Raw genomic sequence first — 27,792 nt, forward strand, 5'->3', positions numbered from 1 at the left:
CAATACTGTAGCTTATCGCACATATAATTTAAAGCTTTTGACATGTATCTATACGCTAAACTAGAAATATGAGAAAAAATATTAATTTGAGAGATGTTCTCATGATATTTATAACCGACATATTCTACACGGGTTTAATTAATGAAAATCCATTTCCACGCTCATAAAATAAAATAAAATCTTAAAAAAAAACTGGAATATAGTGTTAAAAATATAGATATTTGAAAATTTTAAACAATAGAAAATAACTATAAGTTAAATACTATTTAAAATATTTTATAAATATATATAATATTTATATATATATAAATACGATGACCGGCCTTATACAATTTTAAATTAAACATAAATAAGTTTTTCTATTATTGGCTTGACAATATGCGTTCTTAACTTGTAAATTCACGTTATTTTTATTGACTGCTCGACTCAATGAATCCAATAAATAGTATAATGTGTATAGAATATTGTAGGTATACTAGAGACAACGATGTTCTTAAAATTACAATAATAATATGATTCTTTCCTCATCTGGTAAGTACACATTCTATTACATATTATATAACTTTTTTTTTCTGTGCAAAGTAAAACATTCTTCTGGGTACATAGCTTCTGGGTATTTATTTAGCGTCGCAAAAAATATAATAGCCAACAAATACTTATTGTTATTATATCCTGTGCTTGCCGAAGAAGCTATATCGAAATTGATTAAAATAATAAATATGAGGAAGAGGAAATAACCTAACCTATAACCATATGACATTTTGTAAAACAAATTAAAAACATTTGAGGATCAAACGTTTTTGCTTCCCGACTTAAATTAAAAATATTTATGAATTATAAATCCCCTTTGCTCTTTTCGGATAGTATTTAATATATATATATATATATATATGTGTGTGTATGTATACATAAGTTATTTAGGTACAACGTAATAATAAACTATAAGTTGGAAAAATAATTATGTTTTCTTTATCCGCAAATTAACAGATTGATTTACCAAGGCTCTTTGGTCTCGTTATGTTTACTCTTTGAAAGATTATTGTAAAATTTTCCCCCTCAATTTCAGGCAAGAAACGTTATTGAAATTCCAAAAACTTTCTAACTGCCTTGATTACTAATATAGCGAGACGCCCGTAGAGTAACTGTATTCCATAATCTATTCGTATAATATGTCATATTATACCAATTTACTTTTAATTAACAATTTGGAAACGATCAGAACATGATTCCGAAACATTACGTGAGATTTTATGAAAATCGTCAAAATTATAAACAAAGTATACGATTTATGCGTTATATTCCCTACAATATTTTTTTTTTGTAATTTCATATATTTATATAAAAGTCTAGACAAACCGTGGCGCACTGGCGCAGATCGAACGATGGGGGGTTTGCAATGTACCTACGGTGTTCAATTACGATAGATCGGTTAAGTTATTACCAAAATAAAATTATAATAAAATAAAATAATTATTTTACAAATTTCAACCATTTTTTCGATATAGTAATAACGATATATTGTTATCTGCGTAGGATATTATTATTATCATAACATTTTCTCTCGGTGTCATGTTATTTATTGACAAGCCAATTTCCAAGCCACCGTATGCCTGCAGCTCGCAGTCAAGCCCTTGCTGCGACGAGGAGAGCACTGCTACCCCTTGACACTGCTGCCACCCCGGCGGGTTTCCCTGGCAATTCCTAATATTTGGTGTGAACATGACAGCACACCGTGAAATCACATTACCTCTACTCGTTTCTTTTCAATAGTCGAATTTTCGCCGTTCACTCCTCTCTTCTTTTTTACCGCCCCCTCACGCACACGCGCGCGCACACACACGCGTATAATATATATATATATATATATAAGTATACGGATCGCCGAACCCGACGCACCGTGTGCCTTTTCACTCTTTATTAAATCAACAACCCACTCTGCAGCCGCCGCCGGCTACTCGGCCGTTCTCATACTATATCCATCCCCTCGGCGTAGGCAATGTGACACGACTGCTGATTTTTCGTTATATTACTATATAATAAATTTATATATATATACAGCTACTACTGTTTCTGTTACTGCCACCGATCCTGTTGTTTGTCGAGCTTTTTTTTTTTACAAACGATTTTTTTTTATGTTTATAATATATATATTTTGTCTCCCTTCGACGTCTTTCTTGATTCGATCGCCGCCGCTTTCTCCACACACACACACACACGCACGAACGCAATATGGCGATTAAGCGACGGTACAAATATAACAATAATAATAATAAAAAAAAAACAATCGCAAACGTCATCTGGGAACGATCTAAACCATAAAAACGAGAACCCATCCCGCACTCGTAATGGTAATAATATTCGGTTGACGTGCGTGTGGTGGCGGACGAGTTTGTCGGACAGAATTTACACACAAACACTAAGTTCGCAACTACTCACTACTTGGAAGAAGAATTTTCTATACTCTATACGATATTGATTATCGAGTACATGCACAGTGTATCGGACTTAAAGCGTCTACAGTCTACAAAATAAGCGTAACATTTTTCATACGCCGTTCCGACGCGTCGACTTGGCAGTCTAAACGACGTTTACAAAACGTACTGTGTCGAATACAACGACCAAATGTTTGCGGAGTTCTATATAGGCTACATATTGTGCATAAGATTTATTCACTAAAAAAGTCTTTCAAAATAACTAAAATTAAATTGTATTGTTCACAAATAGTGCGCATATTAAAAGTAAAACGGAACTTATTTGGATCAATTTCGGTGATAGTTTAGAGTGTTTAGATCAAATAATATTATTTCCCTCGTTATAACGGAACACGTAAGTCGGCCGAGCGCACAAATCGTATTAGGTTTATTCGTAATGTTGCGAACCGTAGTCAGTGGATACTATAATTTTATCTTATTGATTTGGCAGTTTGATATATTATTCCTATTTTGGAAATTACGCGTTATAATCCTAATTCATACTTTATAGTTTTTTTTTACAGTTTATATACGTATCGAGTAGGTCGTAACCCGTAGTCAATAATCTAGTATGTATATTATATAGTTTGGTTAGGTTAAGTTTACACACTTAAATAATGATATAATATAGACAAATATTTGTTAACCTAAAACATAATATATGTATATTTACACAATGGGTTGAGGAGTTATTGGCGGTATCTACTCATGCCCTCGTGACGGACACACTAATCCATCCAAACATAATTTATTTAACTAACCATCAGAATTCAAAGTGCTGACAACGTTCGGATTGGCTGTACTTCTGTGAACCAAATGATATAGTTTAGTACTCGCATCGAATACACTAGCGTGAGGTGACACTTACGTCAAAATATACGTATAATATCGTGTCACCGGTATAATAACCGACAATGACAATGGTCAACAATCCATGATTTATTATACAAAACAATATTATAATACTATGAAATATACTATAAAATATGTAATCAAAGTTATGTAATATTGAAATAAATCTATTTCATCGTGTCTGTAGTTTAAAATAGTGAGAGTCTAATATTGTCTTCGTAAATAAAATATTATCAGTATGGGTACTGATAATATTTTTAATATTTAATTTTTATAATATTTTAAAAAATAATATAGAATAATTCTCTAATTTTCTCTTATTTTGATAAATTATTAAAATGCTAATGCGTATGCTATTGTGTTTCATTTAAACTTTAATAATAGAACACCATAGTACACCACTATCACACATTAATTTATACTTTGATGGGGTAACCTAATATCATCGATATCAAGATATATAGCGAGCATTGTTTCTAGTATATTAATTGTATCAAAATAATTCGACGTCTATGTTTTATTGCGTTTAAAAATAAAATAAAGTTCTTATTATTAGTATATTACTTACCTGTGTAAAAAAAAAATCAATAAAGTATATATTATAATTTATAATATGTATACACATATAATAAACCAAACGAGTTGCGACTTTTCCTGTTATTTACCCAACTGGTCAAACGTCCTTTTTGGCTAAAATGTTGTACCGGCATCTTTGTCTTTGACGATATTATTTATTGTGTCTTGAGAATAATTTTTACGACTTTAATAATAATATGCGTACGACGCGTACTCGATTTGTTGTGCATTTTAAGCAGTAGAATTAAATAAATAAAAAGACAAGCAAAAATCTATTAAATATGTTTAACATCCAAATAATTGTTTTCTTTATTCGAATAATAATAATAATAATAATATTGTACACTTATAGAATCACTTGTAAAATTACAAAAAATAATAAAACAGTATAGTAATAAGTGGGACATGAACATTTACAACATATATAATATATACCTTCCTACCGGTTAATAATGGACGTGCAGGTACAGGAGTGGGTTATTGTATACAGACATACAATATTATTATAAAATATTATTTTTGTACAATAGGTTTTATTTCATAACACTTTTTAAGTCGTAATAATAATAATAATAATAATAATAATAATAATAGATATTGGGGCAACATATACTGCAGTTGTTATTATCGCGGTATATCGAGTGGAATTAGCTATAGTAATTGACGCGCCGTGGCTATGGTATAGGAATAGGTAATTATACAACGCGTATAATAGCAGCGGTGGTGACTGTGGTGTTGGCGGTGACGGGAATAAGGCGATACGTGATACTGTTATGGTAGTTATATTAAATTGTGACAACAATTTTGTTAATTTTCTTTTTTTTTTAAGCAGGTCCACCGTTTGCCTCGCGCGAGTTTAATATCACAATAAGCAGCTAACGACAAAATTAACGGAAGTAATATAAAACACTCTTGCGATGTGTCCTGGCTGTCGTGGAACCAAAAAATTTTTTAAAAAAAACCGCGACTCGTCGCAAATTGAAAAAATGTTGTACACCAGTGTTTGCGACCTATACGTAGAACTTTGCATCAGTAGCGCCAAAACTATATCCCTAGGAAGGTGACCGCCGCGGAACTCCCGTAAAGTAGGGTGGGTAGATGGGTGGTTGTATGATGATTAGTAACAATATGCGGACAATACCATATCATTAATGATAAATATAAGTAAGTATTACGTATAAAATTTTCGAAAGTACGCGTACGTCGGGCTCGTGCGGTGCAATTGTACCAATTAAAATTTGAGAGGGGGTGTCCCTCGTACGTATTATATGTGCTTCGGAGTCACCGCGTGACGTTAAATTATATAACATCATCATCGTCATCGCCATCGTCGTGACCGTCATCATCATCGTCATCATCATCATCGATATCGCTAAGGACGCGGCACACGCGGTATCAATACGGCCGCCAGACGTCCGTCTGTTTGGCTGTGGTCTTGGGCGAGATCGCCGGTGGCGAAGCGTCTCCGCCGTCGTGGTCGTCTACGTCGTCACCGCCCGCAGCACCGTCACCCTCGTCGGTGGGCGACTTTTTGGGCGATTCGTTCTCGGCGGCCGACCCGTCGCCGTCGTCGCCGCCCGCGACACCTACGTCACCACCGCCGACGGCCTTCTGCGCCGCGGCCGCAGCCACTGCCGCGGCCGTCGACTCGTTGTCGAATATCATCGTGTTGCGTATGTGGCTCAGGTACGGGTTGGGGTACAGCTGAGAGTACAGCCACTGCGTGTGCGGTTGCAACAGCGGCGCGTTCAGGAACAGGCTGAACAGCGACGGCGCCACGAGCGGTACGGGTTGGGTGACGGGCGGCGCGGGCGCGGCCGGATGATGCGATCGCGGCGACACGGCGGCGGCTGCGGCCGCGGCCACGATGTGTGGCGGCAGCTGAGCGACGGGCTGTGCAGGCGGAGGAGGTCGCAGCTGTGGCGGTGGCGGCAGTGGCGGCGGTGGCGATGAAGGCGTCCTGGCCGCGCGCCGAACGCGGTGGTCGTCGTCGGCCGCACGTCGCTTATTCTTGTCGTGTTCATCTATTACGTCGCCGCCGTTGTTGTTGTTGTTGTCGTTGCTATTGACTGCAGATGCGGCCGCTGACGCTGCAACGGCCGTCGGCGACAAACGGTCTGCCACCGCCGCCGCCGCCAATGCACTCTTCTCAGACCGGTGTCGCTTGTGGTGATGGTGGTGATGGTGGTGATGATGCCGCTTGTGCGCGCCGCTTCCGGATACCGTGGTCAACAGACCTCTGTGGCCCCTGATCCCGGTCCTGTGGCTTCTGGTCGTCGCGCTATCCACGCTCACGTTGACGCTGATCGGGCCCAGCGGTTCCGTCGCGGTTCTGGCGCTGCTGCTGTTACCATCTGCGAAAACATAGTAAATTTATATTATTTTACAACGAGATTTGTCGACCGACGTGTTTGATCATTTTGAACCTTTGATGAGTAAAGGGAAAAGTTCGTATCCTTATTGAAAATCGGGATTAACCCTATTGAAAGACTATCTATAGTTCCGTTTTGAAATTCATAACATTTAAATAATAATATTATAATATGTAGTAATCAACAGTTTATTGTCACATTAGTTTCCGTTTACATCCATATAAAACTATATATTTAAAGGTTTGTTTTAATGTAATTCATTAGTGAAAATCTATTTGCAGCTTATAGTTAAAAACTAATTATAGTACCTAATAATATAATCTCTATGATTCCAATTTGTCTTATACCTGTAGACGAACAAATACATCCTATCTATAGGATTAAGTAATTGTTACTTATTATCAATGTCCTATATATTGCGTGCTTGTTCCCAAATTGCATTAAATAAATCAATATTGCGCGATACTAAAACTGTCATATACTATAATATATGTATTGTGCACCATGGCTTCCGTTTCACTGGTGAAAATCTCGCCATTCCGGACTGTTTCGATTGTTACAATTCGCCAGCTCAGAGGAGTCGATCTCTATTCCGGAAATAGCCTTAACGCGATTCCGGGATGGCACTTAGTATTATCTCGTAAGAAATAAAAATTAGATAGGAAATGTCTAATAAAGTAATAACGTTATACCTAATAGTATTTTAAAACGAACCAGACGTCAAAGAAAATGATTCTCGTTTATAGACACTATATACATAGACACTCTCCGCAATATAATATAATATAATATTTTACAAAATTTAATGCACTATAGTCAGAGAGAAAAATCTGCAGTCGATATTATTTAAACGTAGCTACCCAAAGTAAATTGTACCATTGCTGATTATTTTCAGACGACTCATAATACTCCATAATATACATTATATTATTATATAGGAAATTTATTATTGAGTACATTCTTGTATATTGTTTATGTTTAATATTTTAAAATTTAGAAGATTTCAATTTGGGATGGTGCTGGCGAAACGCACAAATTCTTTGGGGTGGTTTTGCACGGAAATGACGAACGTGCGAATTTAGGCGATAGTCGTGCAAATTCATGCTAATTTCGTGCTAAATGATGGCGGTACAAAAATATAAAAAATTCAATTTTCGTGGTTGGATGGTGCTGGCGAAATGTTGCTCCAACACCACCCGTTGATTTTTAGGATTCCGGAGACACTGATGTCGTGCAAATTGCAAAATCGCCAATCGGTCATGCAAATTCATGTCAATTGCGTGCTAATTATTGATAATATAAAATATGAAATTTTCCTAATGGGCGGTGCTGGTGCAACGTACGTTTTTAAAAGGGCACCACCACAAGTGTTAGATGATTGACGAAAACGTTTCTAGTGATAATTCTTATATATTTCGATTACGTTACTTTAGATAGATTCGTTGTAGATATTAATTGTCTCATGATAAAATTCGACCACGAATTTATAATAATTATAACGTAGTTGTAATATGTATAGGAAGTAAATACACATATTTTTAAACGTATTTTATTGATTTGAGCGTATAAAATAACAATTTATATTCATTACCTGTACCCGTGTTAATCGTCTGCTGTTGAATCGCTTCATTGTTTGTACCATTGTATGGAAAAATGTTGGTGAAGTTCGAGTGTTGAAATGTCGGTGGACCACAATTATTAGCCAGATACGGGGGGTATGCGGTTGATGGCAAAGCTCTGGAAAACGATGTGCCCCATGAGTGGGCAAGACCTGTGAATGAAAACCCCTTATTATTATTCATACTACCTACTTGAATCGCGTAAATATATAACTATACATATACTGTTCACACTTGTTAAGTGTAACAACTATATTTATTTATATTATTATTTATGTATAATAAATAGTGATAATTTGTGGAACAAATAATATATTTAATAATAATGTAATATAACCTAAACCTGGTTTAAATAATTTAATAATAATAATATATTTGAACAATAATATTATTTTATCTGAATATTATGTTATATTTATAATTTACGACATAAAATGAATAGTTAACTTGTGGTACGATATTGATTTTGTTTTCTTAAGTCCATGCAACAATAGTAATAAGCGACCACGTACTAACTGAATCTTACGGATCTACTTTTCCAAATATCTCACGTAGTTACGTCTATGGGAAAATATGATATATTATAATAATAAGAGTTTCATAAAATTAGAACATCGCCACTAACGTTGTAATAATAATAATAATAATTTAAAGTTAACCAGTGTTCACCCAAATCGAAGTGCACTAAAAATGGTCATTATTTATTACTTTATAAAACGGAAACTGGATCAGATTCATATAAATTTGCGATACCGCCTTCGATATAATTTATAGATATTAAGCTGGGTACCAAGTACACGTATGCTTAGTTTTATTATTATTATATATTAATTATTAAGCTTCTAAATTTAAGGTACAACGTAGTCTACTACAATACATAATTTAACCTACTTGAATAATTTGTCGAATATTAACACCCTAAAAACAGTCAAAGCTAATCTTATCAAAAATGTGTTTATAATACTTAACCTATAATATTTTGGGAGACTATACAAAATACCTTCTACGGTAAAAAAATATCTTCTTAATAATATTGTGACCCAATATTTTTTATAGTACATACTAATAAAAATACAAAATATAAAAATAAATATTACACATTATTATAAAAATTAATTTTCCATTTTATTTTAACACAAACGTAGTGTAGGTACTGCAAGGGGTAGGTTAAAAATATTATTTTTCAGTTTTTATATTACATTTTTGTTATATTTTTTTAAAATTAATTTTTATGCCACTAACAAAAACTTGTTTGATACTTTTTTCTATAAACTCGATTTTTTTAATTTTTGACTGTCATTATTAAACAGCTAACGATAATATTATAGATATATTGATGTATATAATGATAAACATTATAAACATATATCTTAAAATGATAAAAGTTAAGCGAGTCGCAACGCAAAAAAAAATGATACCGTAACTCATATTAGACCACAGTGTATTTATTGTCTTTGACTCGCAGCTATAGTATAATACAACCAAAATGTTACTTTTGATACTCATTTGGCATTTCATATACATTTTAATAATAGGTACGCCCGATAAATTTAAAAATAATTAATGTAACGTATAATAAAATAAAAATTCATCATTGTTATTAGATATTTTGGACCTCAGGCACCGGCATCCTTTTATAAGGAGTCTCATAATTTGGAACTCGAAACAATTTTCTCCCTAAGGCTCACCACCCCTTAAATACCAATGACGGTAACACACTTTTATAGGCGTTAATAAAATAACATACAAAGTATTATGGCGGTATTCACTCGTATATAGTCGTATGTAAAATCGTAGTAATATAAAATATTGTATAGGTATAATAGTGAATATTTTATGTACACTGACGCGTAGTTCGCTTATTAAAATATTATATATTGTTTCAATTTTTATGACAATAATAATGATAATTATAAAACCTTTTGTGTGTTTCTCCGGTGGCGCTCCGCTCGCGCGAATTTCCGCCGCGTGACCTTTGAGGTGTTTCTAAAGGGTTAATTTAATTTCGCCGCCGCTGACTACGACGACGTTATCAGTTACGAAAAGGGTTGGCAGGCACTTATTATTAAAAGGTCGCGCGGAGGGTAGATCCGCGCCAAGAAACGGCCGGAGGAACAGCGCGTGCTGCAAGAAGGTGATATTTACGCGAGCGGCAGCGACGGCGGGCGGTGGCAGTTTAACTTTTACAAGCGTCAACACATAAAAGGGCCCCGTCCGGACTACTGCTGCGTACCGTCTGCATATATATATAAACGTACACTGTGCCGATAGGGTTAAGGGGAGGGAGAGGGTTGCAAAACCCTTTATTATGTTGACAGCGGTGCACCTTTTGTGTTAAGCCGTCAGCGCGCAGTATTTATATATATATACAGTCACCCCCACAATCAGCCGTTCTGCGTTACTATATAATATGTTATATAATAAATATATATATAAGTTTGGCCGCCTCGCACCCGTTCGCACTAATTACATCCACTCAAACAGCTTTTAATTTTAAAACGCTATAACCAAGCCTCTGCTGCCGCCGACCACACGTCATCGCCGCCACCCGCGTAATCTTCCTCCGCACCACACGGCTGTAGTAATATATTACACTAACTGTTAAGCCGTCGAGGTACACGCTTACTTACTTACTTGAAACATATTATGAATCGCGATCGAATCGGATGTTATGATATATATATTTATATAAAAATATAATTTAAACCTAACCTACGGTATTACATACATACAAATTTAGACTATTTTGGAAAATTTACCGAAATCATTGGAATCGCCCATTCCTATGACGACGGTTTCCGAAATATAATAATAATGAAACACTGTACATCGTCTCGTCTTAACGTATATTTATACGGAACGACGTGCGCGTATATTATATAATAATATTATGTCAGAGTGCCGTCGCGATAGTTATTAGTGACGATAATAATGTGCAGATATATTATATTATTATATGGTGGACTGTACGAGAATATTACAGTGGCGCGGGGTCACGTCGGCTCTTCGGATGCGTAAGGCGAGTATAATATTGTAATACAGTGCAGCGGCGGCGTATGTATGAAGTCGATGAGATACGCGCGGGCCGCAACGATATACGTCCGACTCGGCGTGGGACCGGCGAATGAGTGCGAATGGAAGAGCGGACGATTGCGCCCGTATAGCGCGATATAGGGGTTATCGCGGGAGAAAGCGAGAAAGAGCGACGAGAAAAGTGGAACGTTGTGCGCGAGTGAGAGGCGGCGCGCGGCGCTTTCGTACGTGTATATATATATATATGTATACGTCACGGGCGGCGCGAAAGAGAGGCGAAAAGAAAACCGACGAGAAAGCTACCGCCGCGCCGCCGCGCTTCCGTTGCGGGCATGGTGCGAGCGGGCCGCGGGTGTTCGGCGGCTGCGGTGTCGGCGGTGGCGGTGACGTCACCCGCGGTGGGTTGGTTCCACTGGCTTGCGGCACACCCCATTGGCTCTCCGCAAAGCACACCGCACCGTCTGACCGACGACGACACCGACACCGACACCGCCAAACCGAGCATGGGCGCTGCGGACTGCGGGCGCGCGTTAACCTACATTCCCGTCTAAACGTCCCTCTGCCGCGGCGGCGTACCGCGCGCCCGTCTCCGGAGCGGCAGTCGCGTTCCCGCCGCCGCGCGTCTCCGGCCGATCTCCGACGCATCCTATCCACCCCGCGCCGCGACACCGCTGCTGCTGCAGCAGTGCACCTACCTCCGCGCGCCAACCTCCCACCCCACCCGCGCCGTGTGTACGCGTGTATATATAATATATATATATATAAGAGAGGTATATATGTTGTACGGCGCGCGTACATACGTCGGTGTACATATATACATAACGCGCCTCGACGACGACGACTATTCCGCGAATAATATAATAATAAGCCGAGCCGATATTTAAAAAAAATGTCGTTTTAAACGCGTTAACGCACATCTGCGCGGCGCGGCCGACCGTTTTAAAGACGATTTATTCGTGTTACGAAAACTTTTGTTCCGCCGTCGTGACTCCTTTACATAACGTTTAATATTATAATCATTATTTTAATATAACAATACGAGCCGATGTGTATTATGTATCGTAACTTATATAATATCAAACGTCGCGTACTATATATATATATGTCATCACGATATAAATGTTATTTTGAGGTGTTTTTTTTGTTTTTTGTTCGCGTTTATCGCGATGGCAATAGATAGAGGCACGTCATCTATAAATATAATATATATAATAATAATACTGACTACATATTATTGCGACGTTGTTTACACTTCTGTTTGCACATATTATATAGTTTAATATACAGTTGTATAACGATACATAATTATCTCATTCAATACGACCGCATAATTGATACAATAATATATAATATATGGACCGTTTCATCATCATTACTACATAGACGATATGTGTAGGTATATTATTATTATAGTCGACGAGCGGACGTACGCCGTATAGATACGAGTACAGTATTATATTTTTATTCGTATTATGTATATTTTATTATTCGGCAAAATCTTTTTTTCGACATAATTTCGCGATGAATATAGGTAGTTCGAAAAACGTTTTTTACGCCATCTATATATAACGCCTTGTTAAGAATTTTAATTTTTTGTTTCAACGGCGTTTTTGTAATAACTAATTTGAATTATATTTTATATCAAACGGAATACTTTTGTTAGTTTTTCCTGGAAAACGCATAAATATTAAAATACCATAAATATATATACTCAAATAATAATTCTCTGATTTTGTATTCTCTCAATAGTTCATTAATAAAAATTTCTTAGAAATTTTCTCGCTTTTGCAAACATAAAAAAAAAAAAAAATAAAGCTAAAATATGTTCATAAACAAGGAAAATAGATATTATAAACGATAGGTATTTTGTAAAGGTAGACACTATATTATAAATACGAGTGTTTTATACATTGTTAGATGTAGTATATATATACAACTTTTATAAATAAATATAATGATTTTTTTTCCACTACATAAACTTTGTGGTAAAAGTTAAAATTAGGAATAGTGAAAACTTCCAAACCTGGAACAAAAGTGTAGAGTATTTGGGAAAAAAGAAAGTCATGAGTCTCTTAAAAAAGTTGTTAAATATGTCAATTAAAACTAGTTAGCTTTTAACTTACAAGTATTCTTCATTTTTATACTAAAATTTAACTTAAAAAAAAAATTATAAATTCTATAGACTATATAGTAGCAGCATATATAGATTAAGAAAATGCAGCGTAATATCAATTATGTTTACTATTTTGATACAAATTAACATTTTTAGAATCGTTATTACTTTAAATCGCATGATTTTCAAATATTTTTTTCACACACTGCTGCAATATTTCCGATATAGGTAGGTACACTGCAGTGTTATTTATCGTCATTTTAATGATAAAAAGTATAGTTAAAATGTTGATAATATGAAAAACGATTTTATAATATTATAATTCTCTATATAAAATATACATATATAGATACGTATATAGTATTAATACCTATCGAACTTATATATATTTAAATTCTATTTTTTTATAGATTGTATTCAGGGATTACAAATGTTAAACATTCAAATTTAAATCTAAGGCACATTAATCAAACACCGAGCTCACTATTATAGAAATACACAATCATATTAATAGTCTCATAGTTATACATTTATAATTAAACAACATATATTACCCATATATTATTAAAATTAGTAACTTAGATTAGATAATTCTTCTTATTATTATTATTATTATTATTATTACATTATAATAGTTTTGGTTCTACATTTTGCATTTAATAATTTTTGACTTTGATGAAAACAAATTTTATTTTTCCGTATAATTATGGATATTTTTTAAAATTTATTATGTTTAATAGAAATGCATATTATATGCTTTTAATATTTTGATCATACTATGTTTTTATGATTGTTAAAAAGCTGCTATTTATAGTTTTTTTTTTTTTTTAATGTTATTGTTTAATACACGGCAAATCGAAATATATATCTAATATTTATGTACTTACTATTATTTATGAAGGGGAAAAAATGTTTAAAACATCAATGGGGGTGTGAGATCATTCGAATTAGTTTGCTTATATTTAAATAAGGAGTATTTTTAAAAAAAATATGAAGCCCTCCCCCTAAAATTCACTCAAATCTCCGTAGCCTATAAAAAGCGCGAATTAAATAACGTAGTGTTTGCGTGTTACAGCAATAAATTTATCTCGACAAATAAAATACTACATCGACTACGTATTTAAAACCAATAATTCGTCTGCTTACAATAATATTATTATACCGTTATTCACATTTTATAATGTCTATATGCATGTGTTTATTGCAACATTGTGTACGACTCTTCGAAAGAATAAGTATATATATTGTATAATGTATAAAAATATAAAATCAGTTATAAATCTACCGCGGTGACCTATAGAGAACGATATCATTTGTATGTATATATTATTTGCACGTGTCACGCACCATATTTATCTATATATATAGTTAGGTAATAATGGTTATAATAATATATGTAACACGTTGTTATGCAGCTCATATATATATATATATATACGCTTATAATATACAACAGCCGTCGGGAGACTGACATCAGGAAACGTACTTATATATTATTTTGTGCAAAGACAATATAACTATATATAGTGATATCGTGATATCGTCAACGGTTTTCGACCTAGAAGACGGAATACTCGTTTTAAGTCTGTAGATGATGTAGTACGCGTGCGTGCAATTTACTGTACATAATATACATTATATATTATGCGTGCAGTTCGGGTGCCATATAATGTGCTAGTGAGGCGGTAGAGCGAAGGACCTAAGATTAAAACAGTCCCTTAAGGGCAACAAAGAGATTACACACGCACAAGCTTTTGTGGGATGGAAGAGCGGGGGATGATCGACGGGCCGGTCGTGTGTAATACGAGCACTGCATCACCACGTGCTCGCCGGACAGCGACTAATGAGACCGACGTTTCGGCTCTTTAAAACCAACCCTTTCTCTTACCGGACATTCTATATAGCTCCGTCCGTCCGTCCGTCCGTTTCCTCTCATCTCAAACGCATTCATTTGCCGCACCCCACACAGCCCCAGCCACAGCCAGTGCGGGTTCGCTGTAACACACCACCGATCGCAATATATATATATATATACATATGCCTGTATATACAGTGGTTGTGGCCGACTGTGACTTTTAATTAAACGAGCACAACAAACGACGGGCAAGTTCAAACGAGTTCTGGTTCCGCGGACACACGGACGAGCATATTTTTCGTGCGGTATACGACGCTGCAGGTATACGCATTGACGCATACGCCGGGTCGTCGGTATTACAATAATAATGGTTTCGATGACTTTAATATAGTTTAAAATATTCCAATTTTGTATAAGACGTGATAGTGAGTATATTATATAATATTATACGTTCATGGTGTGTATATATATTTTTTTATTATACGCAAAGCGGTTGCGGACGAAGCACAGATTATTTGTTTTGCCCAGAACAGTATGACTATACAATATATTAGATATTATTTAGATATAGTATTTAGAGGATAATATAGCCCAATATCGCACGTGCGAACTTATAGATGACCGATAAAACGTAAAACTTTTTTTTATATATACACGAAATCTGTACTATAGTTAAAACGCGCGTATATTCGGATGGCGCATGTAATGTTATTTTTAGTCGTACACTCTGTACCAGATAAGCAGAAGGTACTTATAACACAGTCATTCACAGTTATATAGCGCTGTAGAAACTATTATAATATATTATATTACATCGCGTCTGCCCTCACAAAAGAATCGAGTCGAAATTATGCATTGTTTTTCGCGCGGACATAATATCAAGTGAAGTAAAACAAAATCTAGTTTTATGTCGTTAAAAGACATTAAATACGTGCAATTTGAAAACGCATACCTTTATATCGCACTTTAATTTATTATTCAAATGACAGTATACTATTTTCGTAATTCGTTTTTCTCCAAACGGATTTTCTTCTCCCACCCGCGGCGCTAACAGAACCGTCGTCGTTATTATCATACTCGACAGCGCGTACGCGTTAGTGTGATTCCGAAACGGTTTTACACGCGTGCAATAAAACCCCCGTTTGAAGTATCGACTTACACGTTGCACACACGGTGTACACACCTATACTCGTGTACACGTATATCGTCTTCAATATGAGGTGGAAATTAGATTTGTAGCTCGACTAAACGGTCGAGGGTCGTGCCGACGTCTTACCCCACACACCGCCTGTGAGTATATATACACGCAGCATATACACACACAGTATCGCGTATACATATTATTATAGACATAGTACGAACATATACACCGACCGACGACGGTTAAAACTCGCCCGGCGCGCGCGTGACAATATTTACACTTATGTGCCTATATACTTATATACATATATTATGTATATGGTACGAGGGGTTACGTTAACTGCAGCGAGACGCAAGTATATAAGGGGCGAGCGAGCGAACAATATTCTCCTTTTTCTCCCCCGTCATCATCTTTACAATATGTTAAAAAATAAATAATAAAAAGTAAAAAAGCTTGCGAACTTGTGTACACTTACTGCACTGCAAAATAGTGTGTGTATGTATATATATACAAACGTTATTATATATATACATGTCATAATATACCGCCGTATACGGAATGTCTTAAACCTACGTTGTTTGTCGTCACTCGTCGTACACTGCAGTACACACACGTCCTCCAACTCCTCCAGACTGTAATAGGTACGTGCATTATTATATAATACGTAGTATAACGTAATAGAATATACTTCTTTATTATTATAATATATCACCACATACTGTCTAAAATGTATAACCCGTTTAACTAATACGAAAAGTACCCGGTGAAAATTAGTAAAATGATATACTGAATGTTTAATATATTTTAATATAATGTTTAATGTATTGTTATAATAATGTTGATCAAACGTGAAAACGAAAAATTAATTTTTTCTTTAGTCTGTAGATTAAAAACAATATAAATAAATAATAATACTATTTTCCAAAATAATAATATCGACAGTGACTGCATACATGGTGGAACACCTATACACCTATAAGTATAGTTTATATAATATACACATATTATATAACGTAATACGCGCCGTCTGTCATCGTGTACGCGCTTAAGTCGAAATCGTATTTAGACGATTTTGTATTTTCTTTCCACTGTTGAAGGTATAGGTACCTAACTATAATACACGTACGGCGTAACCATGTTGGACATAAATGTATAAACGCGTTTGCAAAGTTCGAAACTGCATTATTATTATTATATTGTAACGGTGCGGCACACGTGTGCGCAGTTAATAATAATAATAATAATAATAATAATAAGACCCACGAGACGTAGAACGCAATAGGATTATTTCCTTTTTGTTTTACAATTTTTTTCCTTTCCGTATTTTTTCTGCTTTTGTTTTTTTTTTTATTGTTTTCCCCTCGCGCGACTTGTCGAAAGTCGACTGCGATCACACTGCAGCTCGACTCGGACCTGCCAATATGTATATGTAATATGGTATATCGTAATTTTGTCGTTTTCGTTTGATACATCGTCGATTAGTATACCTAAACTATAGTGTAAAAAACATCATCGCGATGAAGGACCGCCGCACGAGACGTTATATTTATATCCACGACGGACGTCTGTGATCAGGACGATGAGGCGTGACTATTAATAATCGCTGAAATTGATGCGTATGGAATTTTGGAACCGTACCAGAGAAACACAGTTACGTGATAATAATATTGAACTATAAGACGTGCGAAAAAAAATAGATTCGCCAAAATCGTAGTTCAGCGCACAATTATAACGATACATTATTTGGTGGGGTGGCGGGCGGACGTCGATGCCGGTGCAACCCACAACGATTTACGCACATGATAATAATATAATATTATGTAATATTATAATATGTTACTCTCAGCGGTATCTGGCGGAGCCCTGCTATCGCAGCCACATGTGGTTACCGTCGTCTATTTTCCCGTTAGATTTCGCCTACTCTTTTCTCTATAGCAATCTTCCCTGTACTGACCGACGACGAAATCCTTTGAAAACTGACTCGTTTAAATTGTCGATTGAACGACCGTGTTTCTTTGTTTTTTTACTGTTCGTATGTCGTCGAAAAATGTGACGCCCAACCTACGGGGAATACATTACGCGAGGACCTTGCACCCCACCGATCTAACGCATCACACGCGCACTACTATAAATACAATATTAACGATGTCTGAACACCGACTCCTGTAGTTTTAGCGTCGACAAAATGTTACAATTGGCCACAAACCAATCGTTGACCGATAATATTTTACAAGTATATATTATTTAAATTTAGTACATTATATATAATATGCATTATAGCTTATGACTTTACCGTACTTTCTGTATTTATTGCGTTCGTCATTATTATATATGTAGGTATTAAAAAGGTTTCCAAATTCGTACGGTCTAAAAAATAAAATTTTAATATAATTTAAATTTGTTAAGCTCATGACGTGATACTATTATATTGTAATACTCGTTATATTATATTATCGCAATATAAAAACCTATTACGTGTTAACGTAATTTTTGTTGTTGTCTAAAGTAAATAACACCTAATTATTGGCATTGGAAAAAAAAGTTCAGTTTGAATATTAGTGGCACCAATAAATGATGAGAAGCGAGAACATTGTTTTTTTCATTTTAATAGAAACATTTTCTACTTGAAAATATTTAAGTACAATTTTCGATGATTAATGTTATACTATATAACCATTTTGTTTTAATTTTTAAACTCAATTACTAAAGCAGTTTTTAATGTTTTTTTCTAATTTTTTATTTTGAAATAAGTCATTATTATTTTAATTGGTTTATTTTATGCTATTGTGAATGATTACGAAGAATTACGAAAACACATTTACACGCTTTTCTCTAAGAGTGGTTTATTTAAATGCTTCTGAAATAATTATAAAATCAACTATACTAAAAAAACGATATAACTATTGTATTATTTACAATGAATACAAATGAATATATAATATATTATATTATTATTCATAACTTATTTGAATAGTGTTTTTGTGTATATAAATCGATATTATATTCAAATAACTATTTTATAATGTTAAAAAACAAAAATGTAAGAAACGCTGAAATCAACTTTACTATTCGTATTAAACTTAACGTTAGTTTTTAGAAACAAATCTGTACCTATATATTTTTCTTTATTGCTACTTGTAATAGGTAGACTTTACTAGTATTTCAATCGTAGTTCAAAAAAGAAAAAAAATTAACTTTTAAAAACAATTAAACCATTAACGAATTTATACACCTATTTTTAATTTTTAATATTACTATACTATACTTTACTATACTATACTTTATATTAAATCTAAACTAAATTATAATTAAAAGATTTTAAATAAACTTTGTACAATTTGACTTAATGATACTCAATTTTGAATAAAGGGTGAATGAAAATTATTATTTATTAATTACAATATCACTACTTTAGTTCAAGAATACTTAATAAATCACTCAGTATTAAATTATATTGTATAGTGCCATAAAATAAGAATATTAAAACTTTACGAAATAATTATATAGCGTATACCCATCTTAATAATTTACTTACCATGTAATTATTTTATGAAATTTTTTAAGAAAATATTTACTTAACTACATATGTTAGAAGGTATATTTTTATTTTATGCTATATATTTTTCTTACATAAATTTGATGCTTACAAGGACATTTTTCATATATTACCATTACATTCTAAATTCAATTTAATTATTTATTAATTAAAATGTATGCTTTTTATGAAAACTGAAATCATATATTATGACATTATGCATAATACCTACAAGGCTACAACGTACAAATATATATATATAATACATAAGACACTACTAATTACACAACTAACACACTGATTTACTATAGTTATTTAATTATTATTTAATTATCTTATTGTATATCTATATTTTTAAGAGCCGACTAATGTTAATTATAAAAAATAAAATATAATGCTATATTTAAGTTACAATGAAAAAAATGTATTCTATTTAATATTATTATATATTAAAGGATTTAATTATTACGTTTTAATAATGAGTTTTATAATAAATAATTGTTGTTTTTTCTGTAGGCGTATATAATATTATATAATATCCTATACTTAATAGATTATCAATACTAATTACCGAGTCTTAATGACGAACTCATATTAATTATCATCATATTAATCGTATTCGATACAATTAATTATTACTACAAGATACAATTGCATTAGTTATACGTATACTGTATAATGTATCTGTTTAAATAATTATATAAATTATTCAAAATAAATAAATAAAAAGATTTGAGCAAAATAATAATCTTTTGACAGTCTTTTATTGTAATTTAAAATATATAAATATTTACCTGACAATTTTAACGGCAATTCCGCTATTCTATTGGGATCGAGTGGTGTACCGAACGGAAAAGGTCTAGGTCCGAAGTGGAAAGGATGGAACCCTTGGTTTCCTGCAAACGAGTTAAATAATAGGCCTAATACCCAATTTAATTTGATAATTTATCAAGCATAAGTGTGCATCAATTTACTCACTGGTTTTTGACCTCGGCTCTCTGGGTCCGTCCACTGTAACTTTGATGGCTTTGGAATAAGTTGCTACTTGTGGTGGACACGAATTCAACATTATAGTCAGCGTAAAACTTTTTCCTAAAAATAACAAAACATTCATGGTAAAAAAATTAATATACTTCTTTATGTTGGTATACATTTTTAGCATTTTATTAAAATAATGTTATTATAGGAAAGAAATATATATATAAGTATATAATATATAGGATGACAATTTTATGAATTTTATAAATGTATTTTAACCCTACAGTTTTCAGTTTATTTGTCCAACAATTTTTTACTAAAATTAATTTCTTTGGTTCCTTCCAAATAAAATATGTACCTTTAGGTAGGTAATATTTGCTTTAATAATAATATGTTAGTACAATTAAATTCCATGAATACCTGAATCGGTATATTATATTATATATAAACCTTTTATGGCATTTTAATATAGTTTTACTAATTTGCACAATAATTAATACTCAATTATTACTGAAAATAATATAATATTAAAATGACTTTCTTACATTTATTATGTTTAAAAAACTTTCTGCTAAACCAAGCTACTAAACGCCGAATATGGTTGAATTTATTATTTATCTTATTATACCAATTCTTTCAACGTGTTTATAGGACATAGGTATTATAAGAAAAATAATGTATCGACAAAAATAATAAGTGAAAATATTTATATTAAAAACTTCGACATGTAGGCAACTCGATTCCTTTGTATTTTGTTTTGTTATAGCAGCTAGTGGGCTCTAAATGATCTGTAGTGCATCATGCTCTGACAATTGATTTATATCTTGAGACGCATATGTTATATACAATTTTAATCGATTTTTATACACTTGAATTCATATTGTAGTACGCAGTATACATGTATATTTTAAAACAAGAACTCAAAAAAATCAATTTCATTGTCATGAAATTGTTTAGAAATTTGGTTTTGGGGAATACAAAAGTATAAAACTTACGGAAAATTCGTCTTTGCAGTTTATGAAAGATCTTATTTCTTTTACAAGCACTTGAAATCTGATAAATGTTTAACCTTAAAAGTATTAAAACACCGAGCTCCACTTAGAATTGTTTCTCAAATAGGTAATTCAAAATATATACTCATAAGACGAGCTAACTGAGACATCAGTAACATGCAACAATAAGTAGATTCATTATAATACTATGATATCCGTAAATGTTATTCTATAATGTTCTGTAAGATGAGTTTGGAAGGAGAAAAGCATATACATACATAATAAAAATTAAAAATTACATTTAATTAAATTTAAATTTAACAACATTTAGTTATTCCATCGAAAAACACATGATAAATAACTAGAACACAGTTGTTGACAGATGCGTGTTTAATTAAATTATACATAGTACATACGCTTCGACAACCACATAATAGACATTTAATAAAGTAATGTATTGTTCCTCTTTATAAGTATTTTGTATTCGTTTCATACTTTAAAGTTTAAAGTGATATATTTCATAAAATGTATTATAATAATTATAATTTAAGAGTAATAACTGACGACTGATGTATCCGTGTTTAAATTAATCAGTATGTTTTATGTAATTTGTAACATTTTTTGTGCACAACTCATCATCATGCAAAATATCATATATTTTCATTTAAATTAGGAAATATTTTATTTTAAAACGAATTGATTAATAATAATAAAAAACAAAATGTTTATAATAAAATGATCTTAAATTTAAATAAATAAATAAAATGAAAAGTCACTTTGTGTATAACTCGGATAATTCTTTTATTACACTATCTTAATAATTTATGGTTAAGATTAGGTACATTATTTTCGATTTTAATACGGCTAAGATATTAATGATCAATGCTTTAATGATTAATAAACAACAATATATCATCATATAAAATTAAAATTAATTATACAATACATAAATATATTATTAATTACAAGAAATAAGAGAATGGAGTTATAAGGAAATTAAAAAAAAATATTTACTCGAAGACCATTCTCTAAAGGTTAGATTATCCTCCCCTAAAAATAGTCCTACTTGCTATTACTAGTATTACTACTGTATACAATAAGTCAAGATCCTAGAGTACCGGAGTAAAAAATAAAATAGCGAAGGGCAATAATTAAGTTGACTTGTTTCACAGTAAAATCTTATACAATTTACAATATCAATAAAATATTTACGAGTTATAAAATATGGACTATAACAAAATGTTATTTTATAATGATTATTATTTCATTCACATTATTGTTAAATGAAATCGTACAATCTTTTAGAACACCCGAATATCATTTAGCATTGTAAAACAATAAGAACATACAAAAAATTAATATTTTAGAATAAATCACTAATAAATATATAGACAATCCCTTAATTCCTGACAGATAAAATAAATAAATACCAAACTGCAACCGCAGCTACTAGAGCGTTTTAATTGTATTATGCAGTAAAATGTTATAATGATTAAAACGGAGAAACACTGAAGTCTGTATTTTTGCAAGATTTTATAACTCTATAAGAAATCTGGTCTGACAATAAGTGTATTGATAAAAAGAGTTGTTAAAAAAATGATAACAATAATATATAATAAATTATATGTTTCAGGTGTCTATATACTATCTATATATCTATATACTACTGGGATACTACCAATCACATATTCACATTGAACATCTCGATTAATTGGTTCTCGCTCAAAAATTATCCGTGACAACAGGCAAATATTAATTACTATATATATAATATATAATATAAATTTATTAGAAACTTTAAAAAATCTACAAAGTTGTATTTAAATCTCTAAAAATATACATTTTATTTCTAATATATTATAATATTATAAATTATAATTTATAATATTCTGTTTGACTCTAGCATAATATCCAAAGACGATTTTGAATCCAACTTCTTTCGTTAAAAAATATTGATCAATATCTGCACGACCACTGACCAATTATATGCATATCTTCAGCCTCGTTCCCTTGTGCTTTTTACGGGGGTTGATGAATGAATGTATATTGATGCTCCTTCTCTGCTCTATGCTAATTAAATTTTAAAGTCCCTTTCTGTTTCACACGTCCCCTTGTTCTTTTTAATGTCCCTACCCTTTCATATCACTTATTACGGTTGAAACTATCTCATCCAAAGAGTGATTGTTAGTGTTGTTAATGAGCAAACCAACTCATTGTGCTAGTTTTTTTTTTTGTACATTTATTTGTTTATTTATATTTTCACTAGTTTATTTAAAATTTGTTGCCGTAGTTTGTTGTGAATGACATTTTATGAGTTATGAGTTCATATATTGTGTAATTATTTTGTTTAATAAAATAATATCTTATTGTACCTATAATAACTGTTTATAAATATTATATTTAACTATGTATGGTTTTTTTTTACCAAATAAATGAATAATAATAATAACAATATCCTGTAATAATGATAAATAAAAATAGTGTACATTATTCAAAAACAAAATATTATGTATGACGCTGCACGGTAATAGCCATTAATTGTTATAAACGTTTCGGGCTGAAGTGTTATTATTGTCGTAGGGGGAAGACAAACGTGTTATTACTGTTACGTACAAATACGTATTATAAAGACAAACGACAACACGTCCGGAAGATAACCATTAAACATAATAGAATGTGTGCAACTTCACGGTTTTTGGTGGAAAACGTGTGATAATTGCGTGTAAACAACCATAAACCGACTTTAACTTTTCTCGGGAAATTAACCGACAAGGATCAATTATTGGGGGTAAGGCGGCACGCCGCCGCGGAAGCAGCCACCGCCACCGCCATCGGTCTCATTATTGCAGCCGTCTACAACTACTACTCCGCGCCGAAATGATTAAAACGGCAACAAGGGTTAAGAAGTTTTTAACGAAAGGCGATTAATGCCGCGGGTTCGCCGACGTGCGTTAATATTGTTTATGTACACTGTTGTCAATATATAAGACGACGGTCGTTTCGTCGAACTGTATATTATTAAAGGGTTGATAATCATTCACCGATAATATTATTGTAATATCGCGATATACACGCACATCGCTTGTATTCTTATTTAATAATAGTATAACATAATAACGATATTATCGCCGCCACGGTAAGCCCCAGTTTTCGGGGATGCGATAAATTTCGGCGCACGCCAGATTTAAAGAAAAAAAAAACCATGTTCTCGCCGCCCTCCGGTTCGCTTTAAATCGTGTATATATGAGCTGCCGACGGGGGTAAAGGAAAAAAGGGATAACGTCGAATGCCCCGAAAACTGAATGGAGGGTGGCAGCGGCGAGGCACCGTTGTTACGATTTACACGGCGTCGCGTAGGCCAATTTGTCATCATTGCTCGCGGGGGTAAAAAAAAAAAATCCTCGGGGAATGAAGCATGACGAAACGCCGAACCCCGTCGGTCTTTTTATATGCGTATCTTTTTCTCTCCCCCGATACGCGTATAGTGCCATACCCTCGCCGTCCCGCGACGTTATATTAAAACGCCGAAACGTTTAAGTCGGAATCGCGTATATTTATTACCGTTTGATTCGCGACGCCCGTTCTACTATATGTATATTGTATATGACGTATAGGCGTATATATATATAAATGCGTTACTACGGTGTTTCGTGTCGCGTTCAATTCTCTCGACGAGATGTCATTTGATATAGTTAATACGCACTGTCGGCCCCAAAACGGACTGTAATAAACCGACTCGATTGAACGGGTGTCGGGTACGAGCACTCGTCGTTATCGAATTGCCTATACGAGACGCCGGACGGTTATTGAAACGCGTTTTACGAGTTTTTTCGTCAAAAATCTCATCGCGAGTCACCGTCACACCGCGATCACCGTCGTAATCCGATAACCAGCTTGTCATAGCGCAAACAAAATATAAAATCTTAAACGATAACAACCTGCTACGGGCCGAGGTTTATATAGTGGCATTTGCATTATATAGGTACGCTATGTATTATTATGCAACTAACGTCGTCATGTGCTAAGAATTAAGAACGAGTTGACTTCAAGCTCTACCTCGATTTCCCACAAGACTTAATAATTGTAACAATTTCAGTAATATCTTTAAGTCGTCAAGTCAATATTATATGGACGAATGAACCCAATGGTGATATCGCTATAACCGGTTTAACACACGAATCGGACTAGTAACATTGACGAAACTATATATACTTTCTGGTGTACGAAGTGGTGTATTACTCGTTAAGCCGTTAATCGCACAGCCTAATTCGTATCCACATTTTTTTCTTCAAAAACCGAGGTTCACTCCCTATCTGCGAGGGTGTGCGAATTCGTCTTTTAAGCCCGAGTCGCGATAACACAATCAAATAAGTACATAATATCAATAACGATATACGTGAATATCGCATCGCTCACCTCGTCCGGACCGGCCGACGAACCGCAAATCGTTGAACTTGGCCACCTGGTTCTTCATGAGGGCGGTGCAGTTGCGCAACTCCGCGCAAAAGTTCTCGTCGTTGCCGGCGCGTATGGTGACCGGCGTGCCGTCCGGCACTTCGCCCAGCGCCACCACTTTGAACGCCACCGGAAGCGTCTTGTTGGACCGCCAGTGCGTGGGCAGCACGGTGCACACGACGTGCGGGCAACCGGTGCGGACCAGTTCGCCGGGGTGTTCGGCCAGCAGGCTGTCCAGCGTCCGTTCGGCCAGCACGTCGGCCTTGAGGAAACCGTCGCGGTTCCTCATGGGTTCCGACAGGTGCATGTCGTGCGGTCGTGTCGACTCGCGAGACGGCGACGATCGCGTGGTGACGCGTCGACACTGGTGAGAGAGAGAGAGAGAGAGAGAGAGAGAAAAAAATAACGAAACCTATTCGCGGGAGCGCAACGACGGCAAAGACGACGACGACGACGACGACGAAAACGACGACGATGACGGCGGTGTGGCGGTCGCTGCGGTGTGCGTGTCGTCGGGGGACGGGCGGACCGGCGCGACTGACTGTTAAAAAAGCGTTTTTTTTTCGCGGCCGGTTCGTCGGTCGGAGGTTGCGGCCGCCGCGGAGCTTTGGTTTACCGCCGTTGGCCGCGAAGGAGGACGGGGCCGGCGGCGGAAGGTGTTCGCGCCCCGCCGTGGGCGGAGTTTGTTGCGTGCGTGCGTGTCTGTGCTGCTCTGCGGAAGACCGCGCTGGCCCGGGTCGGCGGCGGCGGCGGCGGCGGCGGTGACGGCGGTGGCGGTGGCGAGGCAATAAGAAACGGAAGAAGGAAAACGATACGCGCGCGACAGCGGCGGTGGCGGTGGCGGTGTGGCGTGTACATATAATACTACTATACGCGATATATGCGCACACGTAAGAAAGAGTGCGCGGCGGGGCGAGAAGAACGACGAGAGAAGAAGAAGAGGCGGGAGAAAAGAAAACGGGGGCGCAAAGAATGTCGGAAGAAAAAGAAAACGGCAGTCGGGGCGGCTGCGGGGTGGCGGCGCAGGGTGGTTACGCCGTCGCCGCGGCGGCGTGTGGCGTCCCGCCGACGCATGCTTAGCGGCGGCGGCGGCGGCCGTAGCCTGTTGATGACGGTGTGCACCACCCGCCGCTGCCGGAGTGAGCTCGTAACGTTTCAATTACCTTCCACCCCGCCGCCACCGCGCGTCTCGGACTGTTCGACTTCTTCGTCGCCGTCGTCGTCACGTGGACCGTGCAAAAGCCGATCCGACTAACAGCTATATATACGTGAGGTTTTTTTTTTTTTTTTGGCATTTTTTTCCTCCTCCGCTCTTTTTTTTCGTGCCCGCGCTGACAACATAATTACAAGATACAACGTCATATTATTATTATTATCGTTATCGTTATTATTTTACCCCCTTTGCAGGTCCGCACACGTATCGGAATAATGTAATATTATGTTTGTTATTTTTTTGTCCGCTTTTTCCTGTGAAAAATAAAAGAAACGTAGTTTTTACGGTTTATATTATTTTAATAAGCATTATAGTATATTATTAAGACGTTCGTATGTCGATGGCCTTTTTTTAGTGAGTAATCGTAGTTACACGTTCGGATAGTAATGTATACAATCTAACACGATTATTTCTCAGAATTAGACGAATTAAGCGTGTAGCGATTAGAACGTTAATTATTGCAGTCATGACTTTTTTAGTTTTTTAAATTTTAGACAAAACAGTTTGATTACCTATATTTCCTAGCTACATCGTTCCCGTCCCCAGCGTATATTAAAAATATCTCTATGACCACATCGTATATTTAT

The 27,792-nt window shown here is 34.7% G+C and overlaps 2 protein-coding genes across 4 annotated transcripts in view; one reads left to right on the forward strand and one right to left on the reverse strand.

Moving 5' to 3' along the window:
* Positions 1 to 23,918, forward strand: part of LOC132929337 (uncharacterized) — a 110,321-nt gene extending 86,403 nt beyond the window's left edge. For both annotated transcript variants that reach the window (XR_009662093.1, XM_060994627.1), the window contains one exon: positions 23,171 to 23,918. Coding sequence is in view for 1 of the 2 variants with exons in the window: in XM_060994627.1 (XP_060850610.1) it covers positions 23,171 to 23,276 (106 nt within the window). In the remaining variant the exon portion in view is untranslated. The remainder of the gene's footprint in view (positions 1 to 23,170) is intronic.
* On the reverse strand, positions 4,207 to 27,172 carry LOC132929336 (runt-related transcription factor 3-like). 2 transcript variants are annotated; one of them, XM_060994625.1, is made up of 5 exons: positions 25,954 to 27,172; positions 20,546 to 20,659; positions 20,362 to 20,487; positions 7,863 to 8,042; positions 4,207 to 6,253 (listed from the first exon to the last, which is right to left on the reverse strand). In XM_060994625.1, exons 1-5 carry the CDS (start codon positions 26,297 to 26,299, stop codon positions 5,295 to 5,297), a joined length of 1,725 nt encoding a protein of 574 aa, XP_060850608.1. In that variant the 5' UTR covers positions 26,300 to 27,172; the 3' UTR covers positions 4,207 to 5,294. The 2 variants fall into 2 exon arrangements, with proteins under 2 accessions (XP_060850608.1, XP_060850609.1); XM_060994626.1 differs by having other exon boundaries at positions 4,208 to 6,253; positions 20,362 to 20,463.
* Between the last annotated feature and the right edge of the window lie 620 nt (positions 27,173 to 27,792).

Source organism: Rhopalosiphum padi, chromosome 4 (genome assembly GCF_020882245.1).
Source record: "Rhopalosiphum padi isolate XX-2018 chromosome 4, ASM2088224v1, whole genome shotgun sequence".
NCBI classification, from domain to species: Eukaryota; Metazoa; Arthropoda; class Insecta; order Hemiptera; family Aphididae; genus Rhopalosiphum; species Rhopalosiphum padi.

Excerpts from the sequence above, each read along its gene's own strand:
- LOC132929336 (XM_060994625.1), bottom strand. The coding sequence starts at position 26,299 with ATGCACCTGTCGGAACCCATGAGGAACCGCGACGGTTTCCTCAAGGCC. Across the intron at positions 20,660-25,953 it reads CGTCGGCCGGTCCGGACGAG|GAAAAAGTTTTACGCTGACT; the intron begins GTGAGCGATGCG and ends TGTTATTTTTAG. Across the intron at positions 20,488-20,545 it reads AGAGCCGAGGTCAAAAACCA|GCCTATTATTTAACTCGTTT; the intron begins GTGAGTAAATTG and ends ATTGGGTATTAG.